Source organism: Dama dama, chromosome X (assembly GCF_033118175.1).
Source record: "Dama dama isolate Ldn47 chromosome X, ASM3311817v1, whole genome shotgun sequence".
Classification (NCBI taxonomy): domain Eukaryota; kingdom Metazoa; phylum Chordata; class Mammalia; order Artiodactyla; family Cervidae; genus Dama; species Dama dama.
In genome coordinates, this window is record NC_083714.1 from 133,851,241 (window position 1) to 133,874,027 (window position 22,787).

The 22,787-nt window shown below is 37.7% G+C and overlaps 1 protein-coding gene across 4 annotated transcripts in view; it reads left to right on the forward strand.

Annotated features, from left to right (window-relative positions):
- Positions 1-22,787, forward strand: part of BCLAF3 (BCLAF1 and THRAP3 family member 3) — a 52,634-nt gene that overhangs the window by 9,307 nt on the left and 20,540 nt on the right. For 3 of the 4 annotated variants that reach the window (XR_009692042.1, XM_061137251.1, XM_061137253.1), the window contains 6 exons: positions 7,063-7,137; positions 9,577-10,146; positions 10,543-11,199; positions 19,271-19,446; positions 20,954-21,068; positions 21,778-21,841. Coding sequence is in view for 3 of the 4 variants with exons in the window: in XM_061137251.1 (XP_060993234.1) it covers positions 7,097-7,137; positions 9,577-10,146; positions 10,543-11,199; positions 19,271-19,446; positions 20,954-21,068; positions 21,778-21,841 (1,623 nt within the window). In the remaining variant the exon portion in view is untranslated. The remainder of the gene's footprint in view (positions 1-7,062; positions 7,138-9,576; positions 10,147-10,542; positions 11,200-19,270; positions 19,447-20,953; positions 21,069-21,777; positions 21,842-22,787) is intronic. The other variant, XM_061137252.1, reaches the window with a different exon arrangement.

Sequence of the window (22,787 nt, forward strand, 5' to 3'; positions counted from 1 at the left end):
AAAAGTCTGTTCTTTACATCTGTGTCTCTTTTTCTGCCTTGCATATAGGATCATCGTTACTCTCTTTCTAAATTCCACATGTATGCATTAATATACTGTATTGGTGGTTCTCTGATTTACTTCACTGTTTCATCCACCTCATTAGAACTGACTCAAATGTGTTCTTTTTTTATAGCTGAGTAATATTCCATTGTGTGTATATACCACAACTTCCTTATCCATTCATCTGCCGATGAACATCTAGGTTGCTTCCATATCCTAGCTATTGTAAACCATGCTGCAATGAACATTGGGGTACATGTGTCTCTTTCAATGCTGGTTTCCTCAGTGTGTATGCCCAGCAGTGGGATTGCTGGGTCGTATGGCAGTTCTGTTTCCAGTTTTTTAAGGACTCTGCACACTGTCCTCCATAGTGGCTGTACCAGTTTGCATTCCCACCAGCAGTGTAAGATAGTTCCCTTTCCTCCACACCCTCTCCAGCATTTATTGTTTGTATACTTTGTGATGGTGGCCATTCTGACCAGTGTGAGATGGTACTTCATTGTGGTGTTGATTTGCATTTCTCTAATAATGAGTAATGTTGAGCATCTTTTCATGTGTTTGTTAGCCATCTGTAAGTCTTCTTTGGAGAAATGTCTGTTTAGTTCTTTGGCCCACTTTTTGTGTCGTTTATTTTTCTGGTATTGAGCTGCATGAATTGCTTGTATATTTTGGAGATTAATTCTTAGTCAGTTGCTCCATTTGCTATTATTTTCTCCCATTCTGAAGGTTGCCTTTTTACCTTGTTTATAGTTTCCTTCATTGTGCAGAAGCTTTGAAGTTTAAATTAGGTCCCATTTGTTTATTTTTGTTTTTGTTTCCATTACTCTGGGGGGGTGGGTCATAGAGGATCTTGCTGTGATTTATGTCAGAGAGTATGTGGTATGCCCAGCATATTTTGGAGATTAATTCTTGGTCAGTTGCTTCATTTGCTATCATTTTCTCCCATTTCTCCCACTTTCTCCCATTTTCTCCCATTTCTCCCATTTTCACTTTGCTTATAATTTCCTTTGTTGTGCAAAAGCTTTGAAGTTTAATTAGGTCCCATTTGTTTATTTTTGTTTTTTGTTTCCATTACTCTGGGGAGTTGGAGAAGGCAATGGCAACCCACTCCAGTAGTCTTGCCTAGAAAATCCCATGGACGGAGGAGCCTGGTGGGCTGCAGTCCATGGGGTCACAAAGAGTCAGACATGACTGAGCGACTTCACTTTCACTTTTCACTTTGATGCATTGGAGAAGGAAATGGCAACCCGTGCCAGTGTTCTTGCCTGAAGAATCCCAGGGAGGGGGGAGCCTGGTGGGCTGCCATCTATGGGGTTGCACAGAGTCGGACACAACTGAAGCGACTTAGCAGCAGCAGCAGCAGCACTCTGGGGGGTAGGTCATAGAGGATTTTGCTGTGATTTATGTCAAAGAGTGTTCTGCCTATGTTTTCATCTAAGAGTTTTATAGTTCCTGGTCTTACATTTAGATCTTTCATCCATTTTGAGTAAACCAGTAGTTTTATAGTCCCGGGACCAGCAGAATCTCCATCACCTGGGAACTTGCTAGAAATAGGGCCCATCCCAGAGGAGGGCTCAGCATTTTGTATTGTGTCTTTCAGGTAACTCTTCCTCGCACTAAAGTTGGAGAACCACTGTTCTAAGCTCTATCCCTGAGTGAAATTGCTAGTTCATGGAATATCAGCACGTTCAAGTTTAACGGGTACTGCCAACCCCTTCCAAACTGGTTATAAGCAGGTCGTATACCTGCTTAGCAGTGTACAACAGTCTCTATCGTTCCACAACCTCACCAACACTGTAAAATATGCAACTTCTATTTTTTTGTGGTCATTCTGACAGGTGTGGAATGGTTATGATCTGAATTGGTATTTACTCAGTTACTATTGAGGTTGAACATCTCAGATGTCCATAGGTCATTTGAGTTTTGTGTTCTGTGATGTGCTGTTTGGAGTCTTTTGCCTATTGAGATAAATAGTTATATTAAATAATCACAATGTATTGACAGAATTGTAGAATAAACTCAGAATTCCCAAAAAGAAAGGAACTCAGGGGGAAAAAAAGAAAGTCAGGGAAAGAGTTTCAGGGAGTTGATGGTCAAAGAGTCCTGAAAGAATAGGGATTTGTCAGGCAGAGTGAGTGAAAGCCATCTGTGTGGTATGAACAAAATGGCCTGATCAGGGAAAAGCAAGTCATTTGCTGTGGTGAACTAATAAGATATGTGAAGGAAAAGACATACAAGGCTAGGAGAAAGGTAGGGAGTGACTAGATATATGTATTTCAAATTTGTTTAATCTTTTATTGACTGTTGGGCATTTGCATTATAGTTAGTTTGAGTGGATTTTTTTCTTTCCTATTTTAAATTAAGCTGATATAAACATCTTAGTATATATAGCTGCTTTTTTCTTTTAAATTATTATCTTAGAATAACACATTTAGACTGAAATTATTAGATTAAAGGAAAGTAGGCATGATTAGTTTCATAATTTCTTACATATTTTGAGGTTACCCATCATTAGGGAAATGCAAATCAAAACCACAGTGAGGTACCATTTCACCCTCCCTAGGATAGTGGAAGAGACAGACCATAACAAATGTCAATGATGATGTGGAAAAATTGGAACCTTCATACATTGCTGGTGGGAATGTAAAATGATGTAGCTGCTTTGGAAAACTTTGGCAGTCTCCCAAGAAGTTAAACATTGAGTGAGTGTATGACTCAGGAGTTCCACTCCTAGATTTATGCCCAAGAGAATTGAAAAACTGTGTCTACACAAACTTGTATGCAAATGTTCATGGTAGCATTATTCATAATAGCCCCCAAAATAGAAACAACCCAAATATCCATTGAGAGGTAAGTGAATCACAAGATGTGGTATACCCATAAAGTGGGATAGTATTCAACCATGAAAGGATGAAGTACTGATAATAGTAAAACCTTGAAAACATTATGCTAAAGGACAGACGCCAATCACAAAGAATCACATATTCTAAAATTAGATTGTGGTGGTGGTTACAAATCCCTGTGAATATACTGAAAAACACTGAACTGTACACTTTAAATAGGTCAGTTGTATGATATGTGAATTGTATCTCAATAAATGTTTTACAAAAAATAAAATGGATTAAAAAATTACTCTCTGGGAAAATTATATTTTTTCATCACAATCAACTGTGTTTGGTGTCTCCCGTACAACCTTTAGGCTTTATTATTTTTGTTCAATTTAATAAGTATGTACCCAAAACTTCTTTAATTAAATTATAAGTTCCCTCAGTAGATTGTAAGCTCCAAGAGGGCAGGAACTTTTTTCTGTTTCTCTTCACTGCGCTCTTCCTTGAACACTGCCTGGCAAATAATATGTACTCAGTGACATTTGTTAAATGAATACATTTATATATATATATATATTTTCTTTTGTTAACCTTTTTATTTTGTATTGTGTTATAGCTGATTAGGGCCTTCCCTGGTGGCCCAGTGGTAAAGAATCCGCTTACAATGCAGGAGACACAGAAGACACAGGTTCAATCCCTGGGTTGGGAAGACCTCTTGGAGGAGGACATGGCAACCCACTCCAATATTCTTGCTGGGAAAATCCCATGGACAGAGCCCAGTGGGCTACAGTCCATAGGGTCGCAAAGAGTTGGACATGGCTAAAGCAACTAATCACTCACGCAAAGCTGATTAACAAACAATGTTCTGATAGTTTCAGGTGATCAGTGAAGGGACTCGGCCATACATATACATGTATCCATTCTCCCCTAAACTCCCCTCCCATCCAGGCTGCCACATAACATTGAGCAGAGTTTCATGTACTATATCATAGGTCATTGTTGTTTATCCATTTTAAATATAAGCATCGTGTGCATGCCCATCCCAAACTCCTTAACTGTCCCTTCCCCTATCCCCCCCCCCATTTTTATATTTTTAGTTACTAAGAAAAGACTGGGCTTCCCTGGTGGCTCAGATGGTAAAGCGTCTGCCTGCAATGTGGGAGACCCTGGTTCAATCCCTGGGTTGGGAAGATCCCCTGGAGAAGGAAATGACAACCCACTCCAGTACCCTTGCCTGGAAAATCCCATGGATAGAGGAGCCTGGTAGGCTACAGTCCATGGGGTCACAAAGAGTTAGACACAACTGAGAAACTTCACTTTCAGAAGAAAACACTTTCTGCTTTAGTGTCTTAATTTCATAGTACATCTGAACTAATTTTTCCTAGCCTCAATTTTTTTTTAAAGAACCAGTATATAACTGAATTGAATTGAATGTGATTCTGGTGAGTGATCTGGTTCAAGTCCTTTGACCTTACGTGCTTTTACTTTCTTCTGAAATTTATTATAGCAATAGTTTGCAAATGTTTGACTATGAGAACTCCATTTTCAAACCTATGTTCACATAGTTATGGTTGTACTTTTTATATTAGTGATAAAACTTCATACTGACAAGAAATCATTTATATTTTAACAGTGGCTATAGTATCTTCAGAAATTTGCAAAATAGAGGTTCTAATATGTGAGACATACCCTTATTCATTCTGTAGTCTGTTTTTGGTAACTGTGTGTATTATTCATGGACCCATGGCAATAATTTTAAAAGCCATCAGGGGGTTGGGTCCAGTTAGTTGGGAACTACTTAACTATAGTATCAGAACTGAGGAAGATTACTGAAATGGAGAAGGGAACGGCTTCCAGTATTCTGGCCTGGAGGAGTCCATGGACTGTATAGTCCATGGGGTCGCAGAGTCGGACACGACTGAGCGACTTGTGCTAAAAACAACTAATATAAAAGATTACTTGTAGTCTTTTGGATAGCAGCCATCCTGACTGGCGTGTAATGGTACCTCATTGTGGTTTTGATTTGCATTTCTCTAATAATGAGTGATGTTGAGCATCTTTTCATGTGTTTGTTAGCCATCTGTATGTCTTCTTTGGAGAAATGTCTGTTTAGTTCTTTGGCCCATTTTTTGATTGGGTCATTTATTTTTCTGGAATAGAGCTGCAGGAGTTGCTTGTATATTTTTGAGATTAATCCTTTGTCTGTTTCTTCATTTGCTATTATTTTCTCCCAATCTGAGGGCTGTCTTTTCACCTTACTTATAGTTTCCTTTGTAGTGCAAAAGCTTTTAAGTTTCATTAGGTCCCATTTGTTTAGTTTTGCTTTTATTTCCAGTATTCTGGGAGGTGGGTCATAGAGGATCTTGCTGTGATTTATGTCGGAGAGTGTTTTTGCCTATGTTCTCCTCTAGGAGTTTTATAGTTTCTGGTCTTACATTTAGATCTTTAATCCATTTTGAGTTTATTTTTGTGTATGGTGTTAGAAAGTGTTCTAGTTTCATTCTTTTACAAGTGGTTGACCAGTTTTCCCAGCACCACTTGTTAAAGAGGTAGAGGGTATGGAGAAAAGGGAACCCTATTACACTGTTGGTGAGAATGCAAACTAGTACAGCTGCTATGGAAAACAGTGTGGAGATTTCTTAAAAAACTGGAAATAGAACTGCCATATGACCCAGCAATCCCACTTCTGGGCATACACACTGAGGAAACCAGATCTGAAAGAGACACGTGCACCCCAATGTTCATCGCAGCACTGTTTATAATAGCCAGGACATGGAAGCAACCTAGATGCCCATCAGCAGATGAATGGATAAGGAAGCTGTGGTACATATACACCATGGAATATTACTCAGCCATTAAAAAGAATTCATTTGAACCAGTCCTAATGAGATGGATGAAGCTGGAGCCCCTTATACAGGGTGAAGTAAGCCAGAAAGATAAAGAACATTACAGCATACTAACACATATATATGGAATTTAGAAAGATGGTAACGATAACCCTATATGCAAAACAGAAAAAGAGACACAGAAATACAGAACAGACTTTTGAACTCTGTGGGAGAATGTGAGGGTGGGATATTTCAAAAGAACAGCATGTATACTATCTATGGTGAAACAGATCACCAGCCCAGGTGGGATGCATGAGACAAGTGCTTGGGCCTGGTGCACTGGGAAGACCCAGAGGAATCGGGTGGAGAGGGAGGTGGGAGCGGGGATTGGGATGGGAAATACATGTAAATCCATGGCTGATTCATATCAATGTATGACAAAACCCACTGAAATGTTGTGAAGTAATTAGCCTCCAACTAATAAAAAAAAAAAAAAAAGAAAGAAAATAAATAAATAAATATGCTAGGTTAAAAAAAAAAAAAAAAGATTATACCCAAATGTGCTTTTTATAAAAATTCAGTTCCTAAGTCTACCAGTTTCTTTCAAAGACTGAAATATATTTTAAAAACCTAGTTTATATGTTTTCTAAGATTAACTTATTTGACATTATTTGTTTCAGAAAACAGAAGCAAACTAAATGTCTATAATCATCCTTAAGTTTTGGTATATGTATCTGGTGGAAGTTAGGTGATAATTGAGTATGATAATTAGGCATTGTAATTCTTATTATCTAACAATTTTAAAAGTGGATATATCATCAAGTATTCCTAAATATTTTGACTGTGATTGTATGAATGTAACTGCAGTTTTATGTACATAACCAATGGTGAAAGGTGGGGAGGAGTAGTGGTGGTTGTGCTCAGAGGAATTCTGGGGGAGTGTTCCCTCTTTTTGAAACACTTATTTAGCAGTTGCTATGTGCCAGTATGCTGAGCTTTTTTTCATGATTTAACTCAGGGATCATCAAACTACAATGCATTTGGCCTTTGGGGCCTATTTTTGTGTGGTCCTTGAGCTACAAATGATTTTATTTTTTTTTTTTAATTTTTTTGAAGAAGATAATATGATGGAAACCTTATATGAACTGCAAAATCTGAAATAGTTATGCTCTGGTCTTTTACAGAAAAAACTTTCTTACCTTTGATCTAATTGATTTTATGTTTACAATATTCCAATAAGGTGGGTCCTGTAAGGAAACTGAGGCACAGAGGGCTTAAGTTCCTTTTTGTCAGTGGCATTCACTGTTTTTGGAGCAGGTTACAGGCCCTTTCTACAAACTTGCTAATCCTGTGTTTCTTTGCAGCGTAAAAAGAGGATAGTGGCTCACGTGTCAAAGGATGGCACGGTCACGCTCTAGATCCCCCAGGTGGAGGCACAGGTGAGCAGTCCTTAGTTAAGCAGAGTAAGCATGGGTTTGGAATGTGCTTCAACAGTTTTCATTTTGTTATTTTCAAGACCAAATTGTAATGTGGACGAGCTTCAGAAAGAAAAGGGAATGCAAAGAAGTAAATGGTTTGAACATGGAGGGCCTCACAGAGGTCATTTGTTTCACCCTTTTGTGGTAGGCTCTGGTGAGGTGGCACAAAAGACCCTGCCAAGCTTAGTGCTTGATTTCTGGGTACCTTCTCAGAACTCTTTGTCACCAACTCTAAAAGGTCTGCTATCATTCCCTCCTTGCAAGCTAACAGATTAGTGTGTCACAAGGCACTCTTGGATCAGAGACAAAAGCCCTTATTACTCATGTGCAGCAGGCGGCTGAGCTTCATGTTCCTGTGCTCCTGTTACCTCTGTCTTCCCTAGTGGGTCAGACAGTAAACAGTCTACCTGCAGTGTAGGAGACCCGGGTTTGATCCCTGTGTCGGGAAGATCCCCTGGAGAAGGGAATGGCAACCCACTCCAGTACTCTTGCCTGGGAAATTCCATGGATGGAGGAGGCTGGTGGGCCCCAGTCTGTGAGCTTGCAGCCATGTAGTCAGACACAACTGAGTGACTAACACACACACACATTACCTCTAGTCCTCTGAGGGTGGGAGCTGCTGACACAGCTGAGGAACCCAAGCCCCATTAAGGACAGCAGGGAATCCTGCCCAGCCTTTGCCTTGGAGGAGACATTATCTTGTTATCCTGGACAGCAAACACATTGGCTCTCTGCCCCTTAGGGAGGCCCTGTCCCTATCTTTCCAGGGAGTTTGCCTTGAAACAGAAGCTCAGGAGGCGTGCAGAGCACTAGAGACCCATGGAGTCTCCCAACAGATTCCTTGGGTCTCTTTTGTTTCTTTAGGAGAACTGAAAATGATAGCCACTATTTCAGCAGTCTCCTTCAGAAGAAAAGGGCTCTGTGCAATAGAACCCTGATATGAGGTATAATATCAAAGCAGTACTCAATGTGAGGTAAGGATTAAAGTAAGAGATTGAGTATTTCATCAGTCTGGAAGACCTCAGCCTCTGGCTGGCAGCTTTTCTCCTTAGCAGTAGAAAAGATGCCATGTTTGAGGAAGTCCTCAGGGTCTTCAGTTGCTTCTTCCTGTGAAGAGTTGCAACCAGCTGGATGACAGAGTCTCTGCTTCAGCTGAATAATACACTTGCTAGTGCATCTAGCTTGGTGACTCTAGAGGGAGAGATTGTCAAATCCAGTGTCTAAGTCCCGGTATATACATGAGGAAGATAAATCAGCCTCCTTTCTTATAGGGAGAACCCAGACAGGTCACCAAGTGGAAAGAGTTTTACTCATGGTTGTTTCAACTCCGTGGCAGCTGCTACAGAGGGGGGTGATAACAAAACTGCAAAGGTAGCTGCCTCATTGGTTAGAAGACATTAAACTCTCAGGGAGGAAGTTGGGAGATTGGACAAGTCAGATGGGAGGAAAGGTCCCCAGGTGCAAATTTGAACCAGATGGTAGTGCTTCTCTCTCTTAACCTGAAGACTGGTTACTCAAACTGGTTTCCTCAGATACAGAAGCCTTCCTCCTCAGTTGGAATGAAAGGTTCCATGTTGGCAGTGCTCAGGTGTTGGAGAAGGTAGTTACAGAAAGGACGTGCTGTCCCTGGAGATTATTAAAGCTGCACTGAAGCACACATTCACAGAATTAAAAGCTCTGGTTCAACAGCACTTTCTTCACTTTATATATAAGGGGACAGGTCTGGGAAATAAAACTTATTTATGTCAATAGTAATACTGGAGGGACTAAGCATGAGGTCCACCTCTTAAGGTCCTCTTCCTCCCACCACCTCCACATGCTGTTTAAAGATGTAGTTTTTACTACTTGATATAACCTTAGTAGAGAGAATAGACAATCAGTTAGGGAAACTGTGGGATCAATTTGGGGTCTGAGTTTGGATTTGATATGCAACATAAACTCTTAGAATCTATTTTGATTTCAGAGATTATCTTTGGTTTTCCAGAGACTCTCCTGCACACTTAATTGTGTGAATCTAACCCTCTTTCTTACTTGACCATGGAACCTGATGTAAGCTTTTGCTGATGGGCCCTTTTGCCAGAACTTTGCTGTCAGCAATCTTCCGAAATGGATCCTGCTGCATACCTAAGCTGGTCCTTCTCCAGTAGGATGGCTGTGCTCAGCCCATTTTGATATGTACATGGGGTACATTAGTTCAGGTGAAAAGAGTATGCGTGTTGAATTGGGCAGAAGCATAGTCAGGCTCCCAAGTGAACAATTTAGAATACAGATATCAAATACTGATGAATTTGAGTGGAAGAGGCAGGGGAAAGCAAACGTTTTATTTGGATAAGTCACTGTAAGACCAACTTAGTGTATTGTCTTTGAATGGACTAAACTTTTCTGTATTTGTTTGCATAGGTCTTTATCACCAGTGCCTAGAAGTTCTGAACACTACAAGCAAAGATATGAGCATTATGGCTACGACTATAGGAAGGATCCAAAAAGACCCATCACTTGGAGAATGGACAATGAGAAACATGGACAGAGTAAACCAAGGATTTCTTCTCGTGAAAATATATATTACCGATCTTACGAGCATAGATCACCTTCCCCAAGCATAAGAGGAAGCTCTTCAGAAAAGTTTTATACTTACAAGCCTCCCCAAGTATATTTACCAGAAAGAGGAGATGATAGTAACAGAAGAGCTCAATATATGCCCAGACACTCAGAAGGTATATTCTACAAAGAGCACCAGAGGAGTTGTTATCCCCAGAAAGCACAAGGAAGGTATATTCCCGATGACCACAGAAATAGAGTAAGTGGAAAAGGAGGGACATCACCTGTGAGATCAACAACAGATTCTTTTAGATTTGAAGGACATTGGCATGAAGATGAACCGAGGCACCAGAGGATACAAGATGAAAAATACTCTCAGTCACTTAGAAGAGGCTCTGAAGATTTTGAGAAAAGGAGCTCTTTTCAGAGGAGGTATAGAAAAACAATTAAACTATCATAATTTGGTATAAAGCCTCAAATGAAAAAGTCTGTTTACTTTATGGTTGAAGATAACCTTGAAAAGCTTTTGTCTAAAAGATTAAAAGCATTGCAATGTAGTTTTGGTCTACTGATAGTAGTGAAGTGTTTATTTTTAGAGTAAATCATGTAGATGGCTAGAATATATTTTTTTTAAAAGATGCTATTTTCAAAAAAAAAAAGATGCTATTTTCTTTAAGTACCTTGTGCATCTATGAGCTGGCTTAAGGGATTGTAGGTTAACTTTCCACTACATTTTGCATTTAAAGCCATGTTGCCCAACATTCCACACATATAAATTCTTACTTTCTTCTCTCTAGTGCAAGTGTAAACTATTTTATGTCAACACAGGTATCCTGAGGATCATGATTTCAGAAAATACGGACACACATCAAAAAGACCTCAAGATACGGAGAGGTATGAAAACAGAGAGCCTGCCAGGAGCCCGCAGTGGAAATCCAGGCATTTTTCTGCTCCTTACCAAGAGAAGAAAGATCAGTGGAACTTCGAAACCCAAACTCATCGATATGCTCCAAGGGAATTCCCAGAGACCAGTTCAGCAGCCAAGGTATCCTGTGATTCTCGCCACAAATATTGGAAGACCTCAGATGGCGACAAGGACTTTTATGATGGAAGAGCTCAGAAGTACCCTAAGGAGGAAGATAGAAAATTGGGTTCTCAAAAATGCCCTGTGAATAGAGAATCCAGTTGTTCTTATGCTGGAAGAGGGAGAGAGACTGAAGGTGGGCAAGTCAGAGAATCTTCTAAGCCATCTAAGAAAGACTGCGCTGCCTTAACCCACTCAGATAAAAGCGATGTTGATTCGAGATCCTGTAAGGACACACGGAAGGACAAAATAAAGAAAGAAAGGGCTGGCAGTAGAGAGAGTAATTCTTCCTGTAACCAACTTGATAATAGTGATTCCGACTTGAAGCCTTCATTTGTATTTCTTAGGAAGAAGTCACTTACAGTTAAAGTAGATGTGAAGCAAACACAGGATACATCTAGGTATTATCTTCATTTTTTCCTTAATGATGTGTAATAACTGTTTCTGCCACCTTTATTTTAGCTTTGAAAATAGAGTTTATAGTGTGTTTAGAGTTCATCAAGTGAAGGGATTGGGGATTGCCAGATTTTTCAAAAAAGCCCTGTAATGGGGATTAATCCTGTGATTTAGTAATACAGGATGATGTCATGTTTGTTTCCGTGTTTGTATCTCAAGATGCTTTTGGGGTGCAGGGCATTCTATGGAGTTGGTCCTCTTCATGAATTTACATGTTTTTATGTTTTCACATTTTCTATCCCCACAAATAGGCCAGGTAGTGTTCAAGGAGACCTATTCCTTGCTCAATTTCTCAAAGCCTGTTTTCCCTGTTGCATGAAATTCAGAGAATTTTTGGCCTGGAAGGGACCTTTCAGCAGGCCCTGATATTATAGAGAAAGACCGTGAGGCTGTGAGAGATGAAGTGACTTAGATCTGAGTCCGTGCCTGGGGCTCAAATCTATATGTCCCCTTGTGTCTCAAGGAGGTGGATGACTTAACATGGTTCTTGCTACCATCTCAAAAGGAGTAGAGCTCAACCAACCAGCTTCTCCTAGGTAGAGGAATTAGAAAGAGGCCAATTTCTAGAGTCTAGAAAGAGGCCAATTTGTAAGACATTTGGTTTAGCGCTTAATGAGACTTTAACAAAAAAGACTACTGTCATAATAGGTTTTATTCCCCTAAAGTGGATTGCATGCTTTGTTCTATTACCTCTGTTTATGGATTCTGAGAATAATAAGGCACTGACACTTGGATGTGTCATCTAGTCTGTTTGTTACCTTAATATACTACCAGTACGTGAGTTAAAAAGTGATGGACCATGTTGATTTGGTGCATTTATGTTCACAGTTGACACGTATCTGTATTTGAATAAAAAACTAGAGGGAACAAAATCCAAGGTTAGAATGTAAAAGTGAGGGTGGTAAACCCATAGTCTTTAAAAAAAAAAAAGCAAAATATATTTGTTTCTTTCTTTATAGCTATATTTGACTGTCCCTTTTCCTGATATTTTTTTACATTCATTATACTTGCAGAAATATCTTAAAATATACATATGTATATTTATATGTACACAGAAAGAGTTCATAAATTTGATTATATTAGAAGAAGTTGGACAAATAGAGGGGAGGGGGAAATCACCCATAATCCTACTACCCTAGGACCATTTTATTAATATTTTGATACAGCTTTTTGAGGCTACTTTTATATATGGTTGTCATAACCGTATATAATCACATATATAGTTATCATAACCCACTCCAGTAATCTTGCCTGGGAAATGCCACGGACAGAGGAGCCTGGTGGGCTACAGTCCATGGGGTTGCAAAAGAGTCAGACATGACTTAGTGACTAAACGGCAACATTCTATTTCATATAATATGTCTTAAGACACTTTGTGCTATATTTCCTAGTAGTTCTTAATCTTAAGAGTATAAAGGCTCTGCTGCTGCTGCTGCTGCTGCTGCTGCTAAGTCGCTTCAGTCGTGTCTGACTCTATGTGACCCCATAGACGGCAGCCCACCAGGCTCCGCCGTCCCTGGGATTCTCCAGGCAAGAACACTGGAGTGGGTTGCCATTTCCTTCTCCAGTGCATGAAAGTGAAAAATGAAAGTGAAGTCGCTCAGTCGTGTCCAACTCTTAGCAACCCTGTGGACTGCAGCCCACCAGGCTCCTCCGTCCATGGGATTTTCCAGGCAAGAGTACTAGAGTGGGGTGCCATTGCCTTCTCCATAAAGCCTCTATTAGTTCTTAATCTTAAGAGTATAAAGGCTGCTCTAAGCATCAAGTTTAAGGATCTTACCTTAAGATTTTTCTCTTTCTAACCTTATATTTTGAAAATGTTCAAACATACAGAAAAGTTGAAAGAACTGTACAGTCGACACCTATATACCCACCACCTAGAGTCTACAATTAACATTTTACTCTACTTCTGTAATCACATCTGTTCATCTATCATTCCATCTTAATTTTTCACTGCATTTCAAAGTGAAATGCAAAAGATACAAGTATATTCACCTGTACATATTTCAGTATTTAATATTTGTTTACAGTTTTTTTTTCTTTTGAGGTAAAATTACATGCAATCAAATCACAAAAATCTTGAATTTTTACATAAAAGTAAAATCACAAAAACTTTGAATTTTAAAATAATAGTAAAAGTAGTTTAAAAATAAAAGTTAAAATCTTGAATTTTTAAATATTTAATAAAGAAATGTTTTATACTTAAATTAGAATTAATAAATTGGCTGTAACATTTTTAAAGAATGCTAGAAGTAACAATTTTGAAGGATTTTATTTTAGTAGACCTCATTAGAGATGCTGAACACTTAATTTTATAACTTGATGTTGAGAAATAGAAGCTCGATCTTCATCATGTGTCACAAAAGTGAGCTTCCTAAAATTGAGGCTGCTGTACCTTTTGTTTTTAATTTATAAACTGTCCTTTTGTGAATTTCATGGCCCATTAGTGGGACCTGTCGGTACATGTTTGAATTACCTGACAAGGACCTATAGAATGGTTTGTGTAATAAAGAGCTTCACTGTAAGTTCTTTCTAAAGACTTGAAGAGTCTTGGTTCTTCATTTTATACATTTGTTTAAAATGTGTAAATGGTGGTTCATTTTATGCATTCATTTCCTTTCTTAGCTTGGGTCAGGTTTTAATACATGTTCTTTGAGTTATCAGTGCAGTTGAAAGCATGGTTGTCACCTGGTGATTTTTCTTAATAAATATATGCATCTTTTCAGTATGGCAGTGCATCATAATCAACAAAAATCTTTCTCTCTGATTATAATTTTTAACTGATGAATGAGTTGTGGGAGAATTTTGTGGGGTTGAATTTAGTTATGTGTGGACTGATGAAGTGTCCATAAAACAAAGGTATTGTTAGTTAATACCCTCAACAGAGCCATGTTCTCAACTCCTAACATAAATTAGATTTTCTTCTGCTTAATAAGACTGAAATAATCATAGAGTGCAGAGAGGTTATTTGTTGGTTAAAATCTAGAGTATCCACTTTTTTGGAGATACTAATAAGGCAGTTCATTTTATACATTCATTTACTTTCTTAGCTTGGGTCAGGTTTTAATACATTTTCTTCCAGTTATCAGTGCAGTTGAAACCTAGTGATTTTTCTAGGTATTAGTTTGTATCTAGAATAGCACTAGGTCACACTTCCTTGAATGTTCAGTGCATAGTTAATACTTCTGTCAACAAAGTTAATAGAAGTCACAATTTTGAAGGATTTTATTTTAGTAGACCTCATTAGAGATGCTGAACACTGTTAATTTTATAATTTGATGTTGAGAAATAGAAGCCTAGTTGACCTAGTGACCTTCTAGTGACCTACTTTGTCAGAAACTGCAAACTTCTACCTTATCAGAGGTAGAAGTTACATATGAGTCATAATTGTATGTTTCAGAATAAAGTTAAGAGTGTCACAATATGAAAATCTGTACTAAGGTTGTTATGAACTCCAAACACTCACTGTTGTAGACATCTGAAAGTCATGGGGTAGATGAAGGGAGTTTGGGTTTACTATTGGACAGAATAGATGAGAGACTGAACCTTGGTCAGGCTAGGAAGGTGGTGAGAGGAGGGAAGGTGGGCATGCCAGTCTCCAGAGAAGAGTAAGCTGGGGCAGGTGGGCCTGCACTGAGGCTCCTTTGACTTCCCAGGTGCTGGCACTAGGCATCTAGAATGAGAACGTTGGCTAGTGAAGGCAACATTGAACTGACTGCCTCAGCCATATTTGTATTTAATCGTTTTATTTCCCAGTGAAGAGATACAGAGAGGGCATCCCTGACCCTACCCAGTTTTTCCCCATTCTAAAAGGGAAGTGAGGTGGATGATGAGCCCCAGAAGACACTGGAGCCCTGATGCTCTGAGCAAACAGGTGCTGCTTAGGCTGGGGAAGAGTGAAAGACCACAGCTAGGATAGAAGGAAGGTAACCTAATCACACAAGCTTACCTGTGATGGGTACTGTTCAGCTGGAGGCAAAATAAGCTGGGTGGAGATATTTTTGTGATAAACAAACCTGCTAACTTGCTGAGTTAACAAACTCTAAGAGTTTTTTCCTTCTGATATTTCTCATATACATTTTCTAAACTCAAAAATTAATTGAGAAAAGATTCCTTTTCATTCCTATGTTTCACTCAGTCTTCTCTTAGTACCTCTTGGGGGTCCTAGTATAGGGAGGTAAACTTTCTGTTTGATGTTGGGATGTATAGGTCTTTGTCTTCCAGTGGGTCACTGCGTAGTTCCGTAACATTGGGCAGGTCACCTGGCTATGCCTTTTGGGGCCCAAATTAACTGGGTGTTCCTCTTGGATCTGTGAGTCTGCTTCAGTTGGTCATATGTTGATAAATATTGAAGCTGACTTGACAGGCTCATCATAGGATTCTCTGAACTTTTGAATGTATTTGAGATTTTCTATTATAAAAAATGAAAAAAATTAAATTTATCTAAATTAAGTTAAAAAATTTTGAAGTAAGCCAAGAAAGTTAAAAAACTAAATTGATCTCAGAATTTTGAAATCTGTCATCTTTTAAGGTGAAACTCACCATTTCATCTTGTGCCAGTCATTTTCCATTTTATTCAGCAGATATTTTTTGAGGACCTACCCTGTGAGACAATCTGTTAAAGTGCCCTGGGACTATGGATCCACATAGGATTAGGTTTCTTCTCCCCTGGTCTTACAGGCAAGAAGATAATGTTGGTAATACCATGGCACAGTGGAGTGATGTGTGAGGTGGTGTGTGATATGTGATTCAGATGATCCCAAGCTGGGGGATTCAGGGAAGGCTTCTTTCAGGAGTTGACATGTGAGCTAGGCTTTGAACGTTGGTGTGTTTTAGACATGTGGAGATGAGATGAAAGACCTTTTATTTTTATAGGTTAACAAAGGCAGAAAACACACCCAGAAACTTTGAGCTGTGCCATTCTGAGCAGTCTAGGGAAAGGAAATAGAAGGGCAGGAGGTGTGAAGGTAAGACCACCAGCCTGATGTAACAGGATTCGCTGCTGGGAGAGGGCTCAGTTTTGGCCACCTTCTATCAGGTGTCTTGAAAAGGCACTGAGGTTGACAAGGCCAGTTAGGGGACTTCTGTGAAAAAAGTAATTATCAGATGTTGAATTAAGGGAGTAGCAGTCTCCCTAATCCATTTCCCTCAACTCCAGAAATTCTAAATGTGTTCTTAGGAAGACAAGAACAAACTTATAATTGGGAAAGTGCTTTGTGATAGTTATTAGCTAGAATAAAACTGAGAAAGGAAAACTTTATATGTGTCATATGAATTTTGTTACCTATTATAAACTTCCAGAGAGCAGGAGATTATCATTGGTTTTGGTGGTTCAGTTTTTGTTACTGTTGTTTTGCCAGGCAGTTGGTTCTTTAACTGTGGAGAAGAGGAAATTAAGTTTTAATGTAGTTTTTTTTTTAATGTTTTGTTAGTTGTTATGCGTAACACTCAGATGAACATCAGGGGAAGTATCCTTAAACAAGAGAAGGAAAACCGGGGTGAAGTCGGGGGAGGGAACAGAGAACCCAGAAGATTTAATTGAATACAGGTGATGGCTATATTTTAATTTTTAAAAGTGTCTAAAATGCATCTCAAATGAGAACATTTGGTCTTTCCAGTTTAACTACTTGTTTTGGGGGTATTTTGTGAAATTGTAAACTTGTTGATCAGCAATAGGAAATACTGAAATGTAAACAAAGAGGTGATTAAATTTGCAAATGAAACTACCTAGAACATTTTGCATTTTGAAGTCTCTAGAAGTTTTTCCTTATAGCAAAAGTATAGTTATTTTTAAAAAACAAAATTTCAGGTTATATTCTTTTCATGTATATTTTCTAGAAAGATGATCACTTATATTTTTTATTAAAAATCTTGTGGGATATCTCTAGAGAAAAATTTTAAACTGGTGAGTTTAAACACTAAAATATCAAGAATTAAGTATAGCTTCAAAATATACCACAGCATTCCTATGAATTGAGAGTTGGACGTGGAGTGGGAGGTAAGAGTTATGACAGTAATCATAAATTACAAGTAAATTTTGATAATTATCTGGTGAAAAACTGGAAGCCTTTATCAGCTGGTTTCGTCTTGGGGGAAACTGAGACTGCAGTGAAAACCATTATCAACTGATTTCCCCATATAGATAGACCATTTTTATAGTTCTATTTAAACATCTTATTTTTCTCCTTTAAAAAGAAATTTAAAGCTGTTTTGGGGGTATGGAAACCCCTAGCAGTTTTGTACCATTAAACCCCTTTGAACAGAAAGCATATGTAATTCTTTTGTTAGTGGAGGTTGTTACAGGACCATTCTAGCTTCTAACATTTATCACTGAATGTCTTTTACTAGTTATCAGATATAGAAGGAGAAGCTTGGAACAAATTAGGAGGAGAAATGGGCCTTCTAAAGAAAGTCTTTCTGATGAGTCAAGGAAACCACAGCAGTGGCATCAACCTGTGGCGTAGTCACTCATCAATGTTTCTGCCGTGGCAGGGAGTCATCTCAACAGGGCTGATTTAAGAGGGAGCATGAAAAATCAGATGGAAGGTTTTCCTCTGAGAAGTTAAAAATAAGCACTTAAAACCATCTTGCTAGAAGAGTTAAAATTTTCAGTTAAGAATATCTTTAAGCCCTTCATAACCTTGGAGCAGTTTTAGATACATGGCTGTTGAGTGACGTCAGTAAATAAATATGTGCATGTGTACACCCACAGCCCCAAATGTATCCATCTGATTGATTTTTGTTGTATGAAGAGATATTTTTTTCTGGTGGTGCTGCTATTATTTAAAACATATCTCAGGGCTCTCTTTTGGATTTATCTTCAGATTCTGAAACATAATCATAAAGAACCCTAGCAGTTGTAAATCTCAATTCTTTGGATAATGAACTTATTTTTTAGGAAGAGCCAGAAGCTATTCAGAGTTAAATGCAGAGGAGTGAGATGGGTATAAGCTGGTTAGTGCCGTTTTGGGTCCAAAAATGAGGAATAAATATAAATAATGAGGGATTTTCTACCCTGACGCATAAACTGCCTCCAGATGAAGAATTTGAATGGTTTTAAGCAGGAGTAGCATTCTTAGAATAAAGTATACTTTCCCATTATGCCATTTGGAAGGATTACATTCAAATGAATGCTTAATCTCTGGGATGAAAAGCAAAACAAATGACATCTATTGTCTCAATATCATGACACCTTCTGCATAGAGGTTTTGCAAATATTAATATTTGTAAGCTCTGAGCCCCTTTGTTTGGCATGAATAATTGTTATATGTCATAATCATGAATTTATAATGGTACTTGAAGGTCAGGAAAGTGCTTAATGAGGAAGTTATAAAGATTCAGAAAGTATTAAAATGGTAAGATGGTTGGGGTTATATTATAAATTATAGTTATATTATAAATGATAGGATATATTTAGGGTGAACAGTATCATTGCTTCTCATGATCATAATTTTGCTAACAACTAAGGCTATTTTCTGAGAGTTCAGTGAGACTTTGTAAGTGATTAAGCTAAACAGAATTTGATTTCAAAATACTAGTCTCAGCTCATTACTGACATAGAGCTTTAAGGATTTTTATGAAGTCAGAAATATTATGTTTGATATCAGCTTGTAAAGAATGGTAGTATTTCAAGGTAGTGTCAGCTTGCTGGCTTTATAGTTTTATGGACATTTGGGAGTAGAAAATAATCTGATTATATTTTGCATATTGAGTGTCTTCAATGCCATGCTGTATTTTTTGAAGTAAAAATTGTTTAGCTTAGAATTTTGAAGATTTTATTATTAAAGTGGCAAATATTTGATGATCTCTGATTTGAAAAGGAGAACTCAAAACTGTGTGCCTACTATAGCTATTTTCTCCTACTCATTATTGTACATGTTTATGGCATACAATTTAGTGCCTTAATTATAAGAAAAAATAAACATTTTAGTTTTATAGTTATCTTGATTAATTTTAATAAGTTATTTTCTCAGTGAATAGTCTCAAATTTAGTTAAACATTTACAAATTATTCTAGGGTTGCTTCTAGCTATTCCACAGAGAGACAGATGTCACATGATTTGGTTGCTGTTGGCAGGAAAAGTGAAAAGTTTCATCCAGTGTTTGAACATCTTGACTCAACTCAGAATACTGAAAACAAACCTACAGGAGAATTTGCTCAGCAAATCATAACTATAATCCATCAAGTTAAAGGTTGGTATATTTCCCACATACATTAGGGATAACGCAAAAATAATGTACTGACTTTTCACGAGATATAGGTAAATATCTGATATTGTAATAGTAATTAATATCTCATTATAAGTTAGATCATTAATTAGGAAATCTGTTGAAAGTAGCACATATTAATTCAAGCCAGTTGTTCTTTTTATGTAGTTCCAATAAGCTGGTGCTTAACTCGTAGTAGATTGCAAGTTGAAAATTATAAAAGAAGAGGTTGGCTGCTGCAAAAGACAGGTGTACTGAGAGCAGAAAGAAACAATAACTGATAACCCAGTAGAAAGGAGGAAATAACAAAAAGCCAGATATGAAACTCAAGAAATCTGGAAGTGTAGGTCATTTGGTCATATTCCTAAAGCCCCCAAGGGCGTTACTGGGACTTTGTGCCATATGGGTGATGCTAAGTGATCAGTAAAAGACTCCAGTATTATTTGTTTTACTTTATGATGTCAGGGAATTGCATAATAAATATTTTAAAGGTTTTCATTGAGCTGTGTTTTGCTTTTGCTTCTGGCCAGTTTCCATTAATTGGAAGATTTAGTCATGTAGAATAATTTTCTTTATTGATGCTGTGTAATTAAGGCAGTTTTGTGTATTATAAGCTAGGATCTCTCAAGAATTTCAAAATTTTAATTTTATATTTCTTACTAGATGATTGTGTTGATCTTTCTTACCTTCTTAAAACATTTTGCAAATGAATTATTTTCTCTGCAGCCCTCAAACTAAGGCATATATTTACTTTAAAGGATGCAGTTTGAAACAGTTCACCTTCTCAATTCCAGCCCCTCTCACCGAAAGGAAGTGTGGTCCTTGGCAAAAAGAAAGCTGGTATTGCAGAAAAACCCAGGAGATTGTCCCAGAACAGGAACAGTACATTAGGGAAAAGGATTGCTAAAGTAGCTTTCTCATGGGTCAAGTGTATTATCTTTCTCTCTATTCTGTTCAAAGCTTGTAGCATAGCCACTTTGAGAATGTCTTCATGAACTCTCATTAACATTAAGTAAAATGGTGTTAGGAAGCCTTCTGTGATATGTAACCATAGCATTTAGCGTTTGTTCAGAATTGTTTTGATGTTTTAGGGTTGTTTTGGGAATTATTTTTGCTCTAAGTGAACTGTAGAGCTCTATGCCAGCTTTACTTCCCACGTATAGTAACAGTGAGGAAGCTCTTACCTTGGAGAAGAAAGGTCCTCTCTTTGAAAAAGCCAATGTTTTTTTTCCCCCTCTGGCAAGTAAGCAGGCATGCCAAATAGGAACAGAATCTTTGCATTCATAAATCCATTTACTGTTGCTTGAGTTTGGAAAAACATGTGAGCACTACACATTAGTCTGAAATAAGTTTAGGTCCCATATTTTTTAAGAGAAAGCAGGTTGGATTTTTTTTTTTTTAGTAGTCCCTTACTCCTGTGCTTATTGTATATATAACCTTTTAAGTGGAATCAGTTTTACACTGAGATAAAACTTTTTGTTTCCTTTTGCAGCAAATTATTTTCCATCCCCTGAAATAACTCTGCATGAGCGTTTCTCAAAAATTCAAGTTAAAAAAGCTGCAGATGTAAACGAAACTAAGTTGAGCTCGGATCCAGAAATTCACAGGTAATGATTGATTATTGTACGCCCGTATAACTCATGGGAATAAGCCTCAGAACAGATGTGGGAACATGCTGCCTGCCTCTTGGGTTTACTGTAGACTCTAGAACAGCATTTCCTGCCTAAAATAGGACTGACCCAAACAGGTACTAGGCCAGTGCACTTTGATAAACTAGGTTCTATTAAAGCCATGACTAGCATTGTTTAAATGTGTAGGACTTTGAAAATATTTACCTACCTAACTTTGATTCTGCTGTGTCTATAGTAATTGCCTACTGAAGTTATCACTGGAAGAATGAAAGACAGTTGTCGAGCCATTGAAATCATGGGTTGCTTCATGTCCTCAGAAATGACTGTTTTGAGGGCAGCCGGATGAAAACATATGTCTTCTTCTGCTGGCACCCGTCCAAGCAGGTGGTGCGCCCTGTCTTGTGAGCTGAGTTGAATCAATGTTAGAATGCAGTAGATCACCGGAGCCAAGTTTAAGGTTACACAGACTAGTGATTTGAGAACTACTAAGGCTTCACTGTGATGTTGTTTACAGGATATGTGTCCTGGGAGACTGCCACATAGATGAAAAACTACCTGGTAGCAGATTTCTTTTTCTTCCTTCAAGACATACCAGCTTTATTTCAAATTCCATTCTGTATTAATGGAATCGAGGTATCAGTGTATAACATAATTATTTAATTGTAATATGCCTTTATTATTTTAGGAGAATAGATATGTCTTTGGCCGAGCTTCAGAGTAAACAAACTATGGTATATGACTCAAAACAGGTAAGTGAATATGGTTTTTGATGGGGGATTATCTTATTGTTGACAAACTAATGGGAAAGGGAACTGGTCGTTGGGAGTAGAAAAGGTAAAGTGGGTGAGGAAAGATGATTGAGACCCAGGAATCTGAAATTGACAAAGCTCTCCAGGTGATTCTAGTTTTCAACCAGGTTGCAAAGAGAACACTGGCAAAACACAAAAATATTCCCTAAGAGAGACAGTCCCTAAGGATTTTACAGCTTTGTAAAATTGACATAAAATTATAGTGTTTAATATTCATCCCAAAACTTCCCACTGTAAATCTTGCAGAAAGTATGTTTGATACCCTTTTTTTCCAAAGCAGTCATGTGGGATATATTTTTAAGTTGTATGTGGAATGCCTAAAGGAACTTAGTTTCATTCGATACTGCCCTTCTGTTTACTGAAGATTATATGAAAGATTCTATGGAATATGAACTAACAAAATAATGAAAATAATACTTTTTTTATTGTTCCCACCCCTGCCACCTCCCTCTACCCTCATTTCTTTGCTAATTAGAAAAACTATCTTAACTAGCCAAGGGGGAAGAAAACTGGCTCTTGTTTTAGAAAAAGTATATCAAGTTCTAAAAAACCTGCTAATTATTCATTGAGAGTGAAGAGTTTTTGTAGAGGAGAGATTTTAATAAATACATTTGTGATAAAATATATAAATAATTTTTTTCACGTGAATGGTTACAGTTTTACTGAATTTACAGAGATAGGTTAGTTTATTGAATCAATGATATTTTCAGGAAATTTCTGTTAAAATACTATAACGAACTTATAGGAAATTTGAGGATTTTTTTAAATTACCTCTAATTCACTTATCACAAAGTATTATTTGCTTGTCTTTCCTTGCAGTCTTATGTCTGGAATTTTAACATAGTCACTGTCACAGTACATGCAATTTTGGATGCTTTTTCTTTTT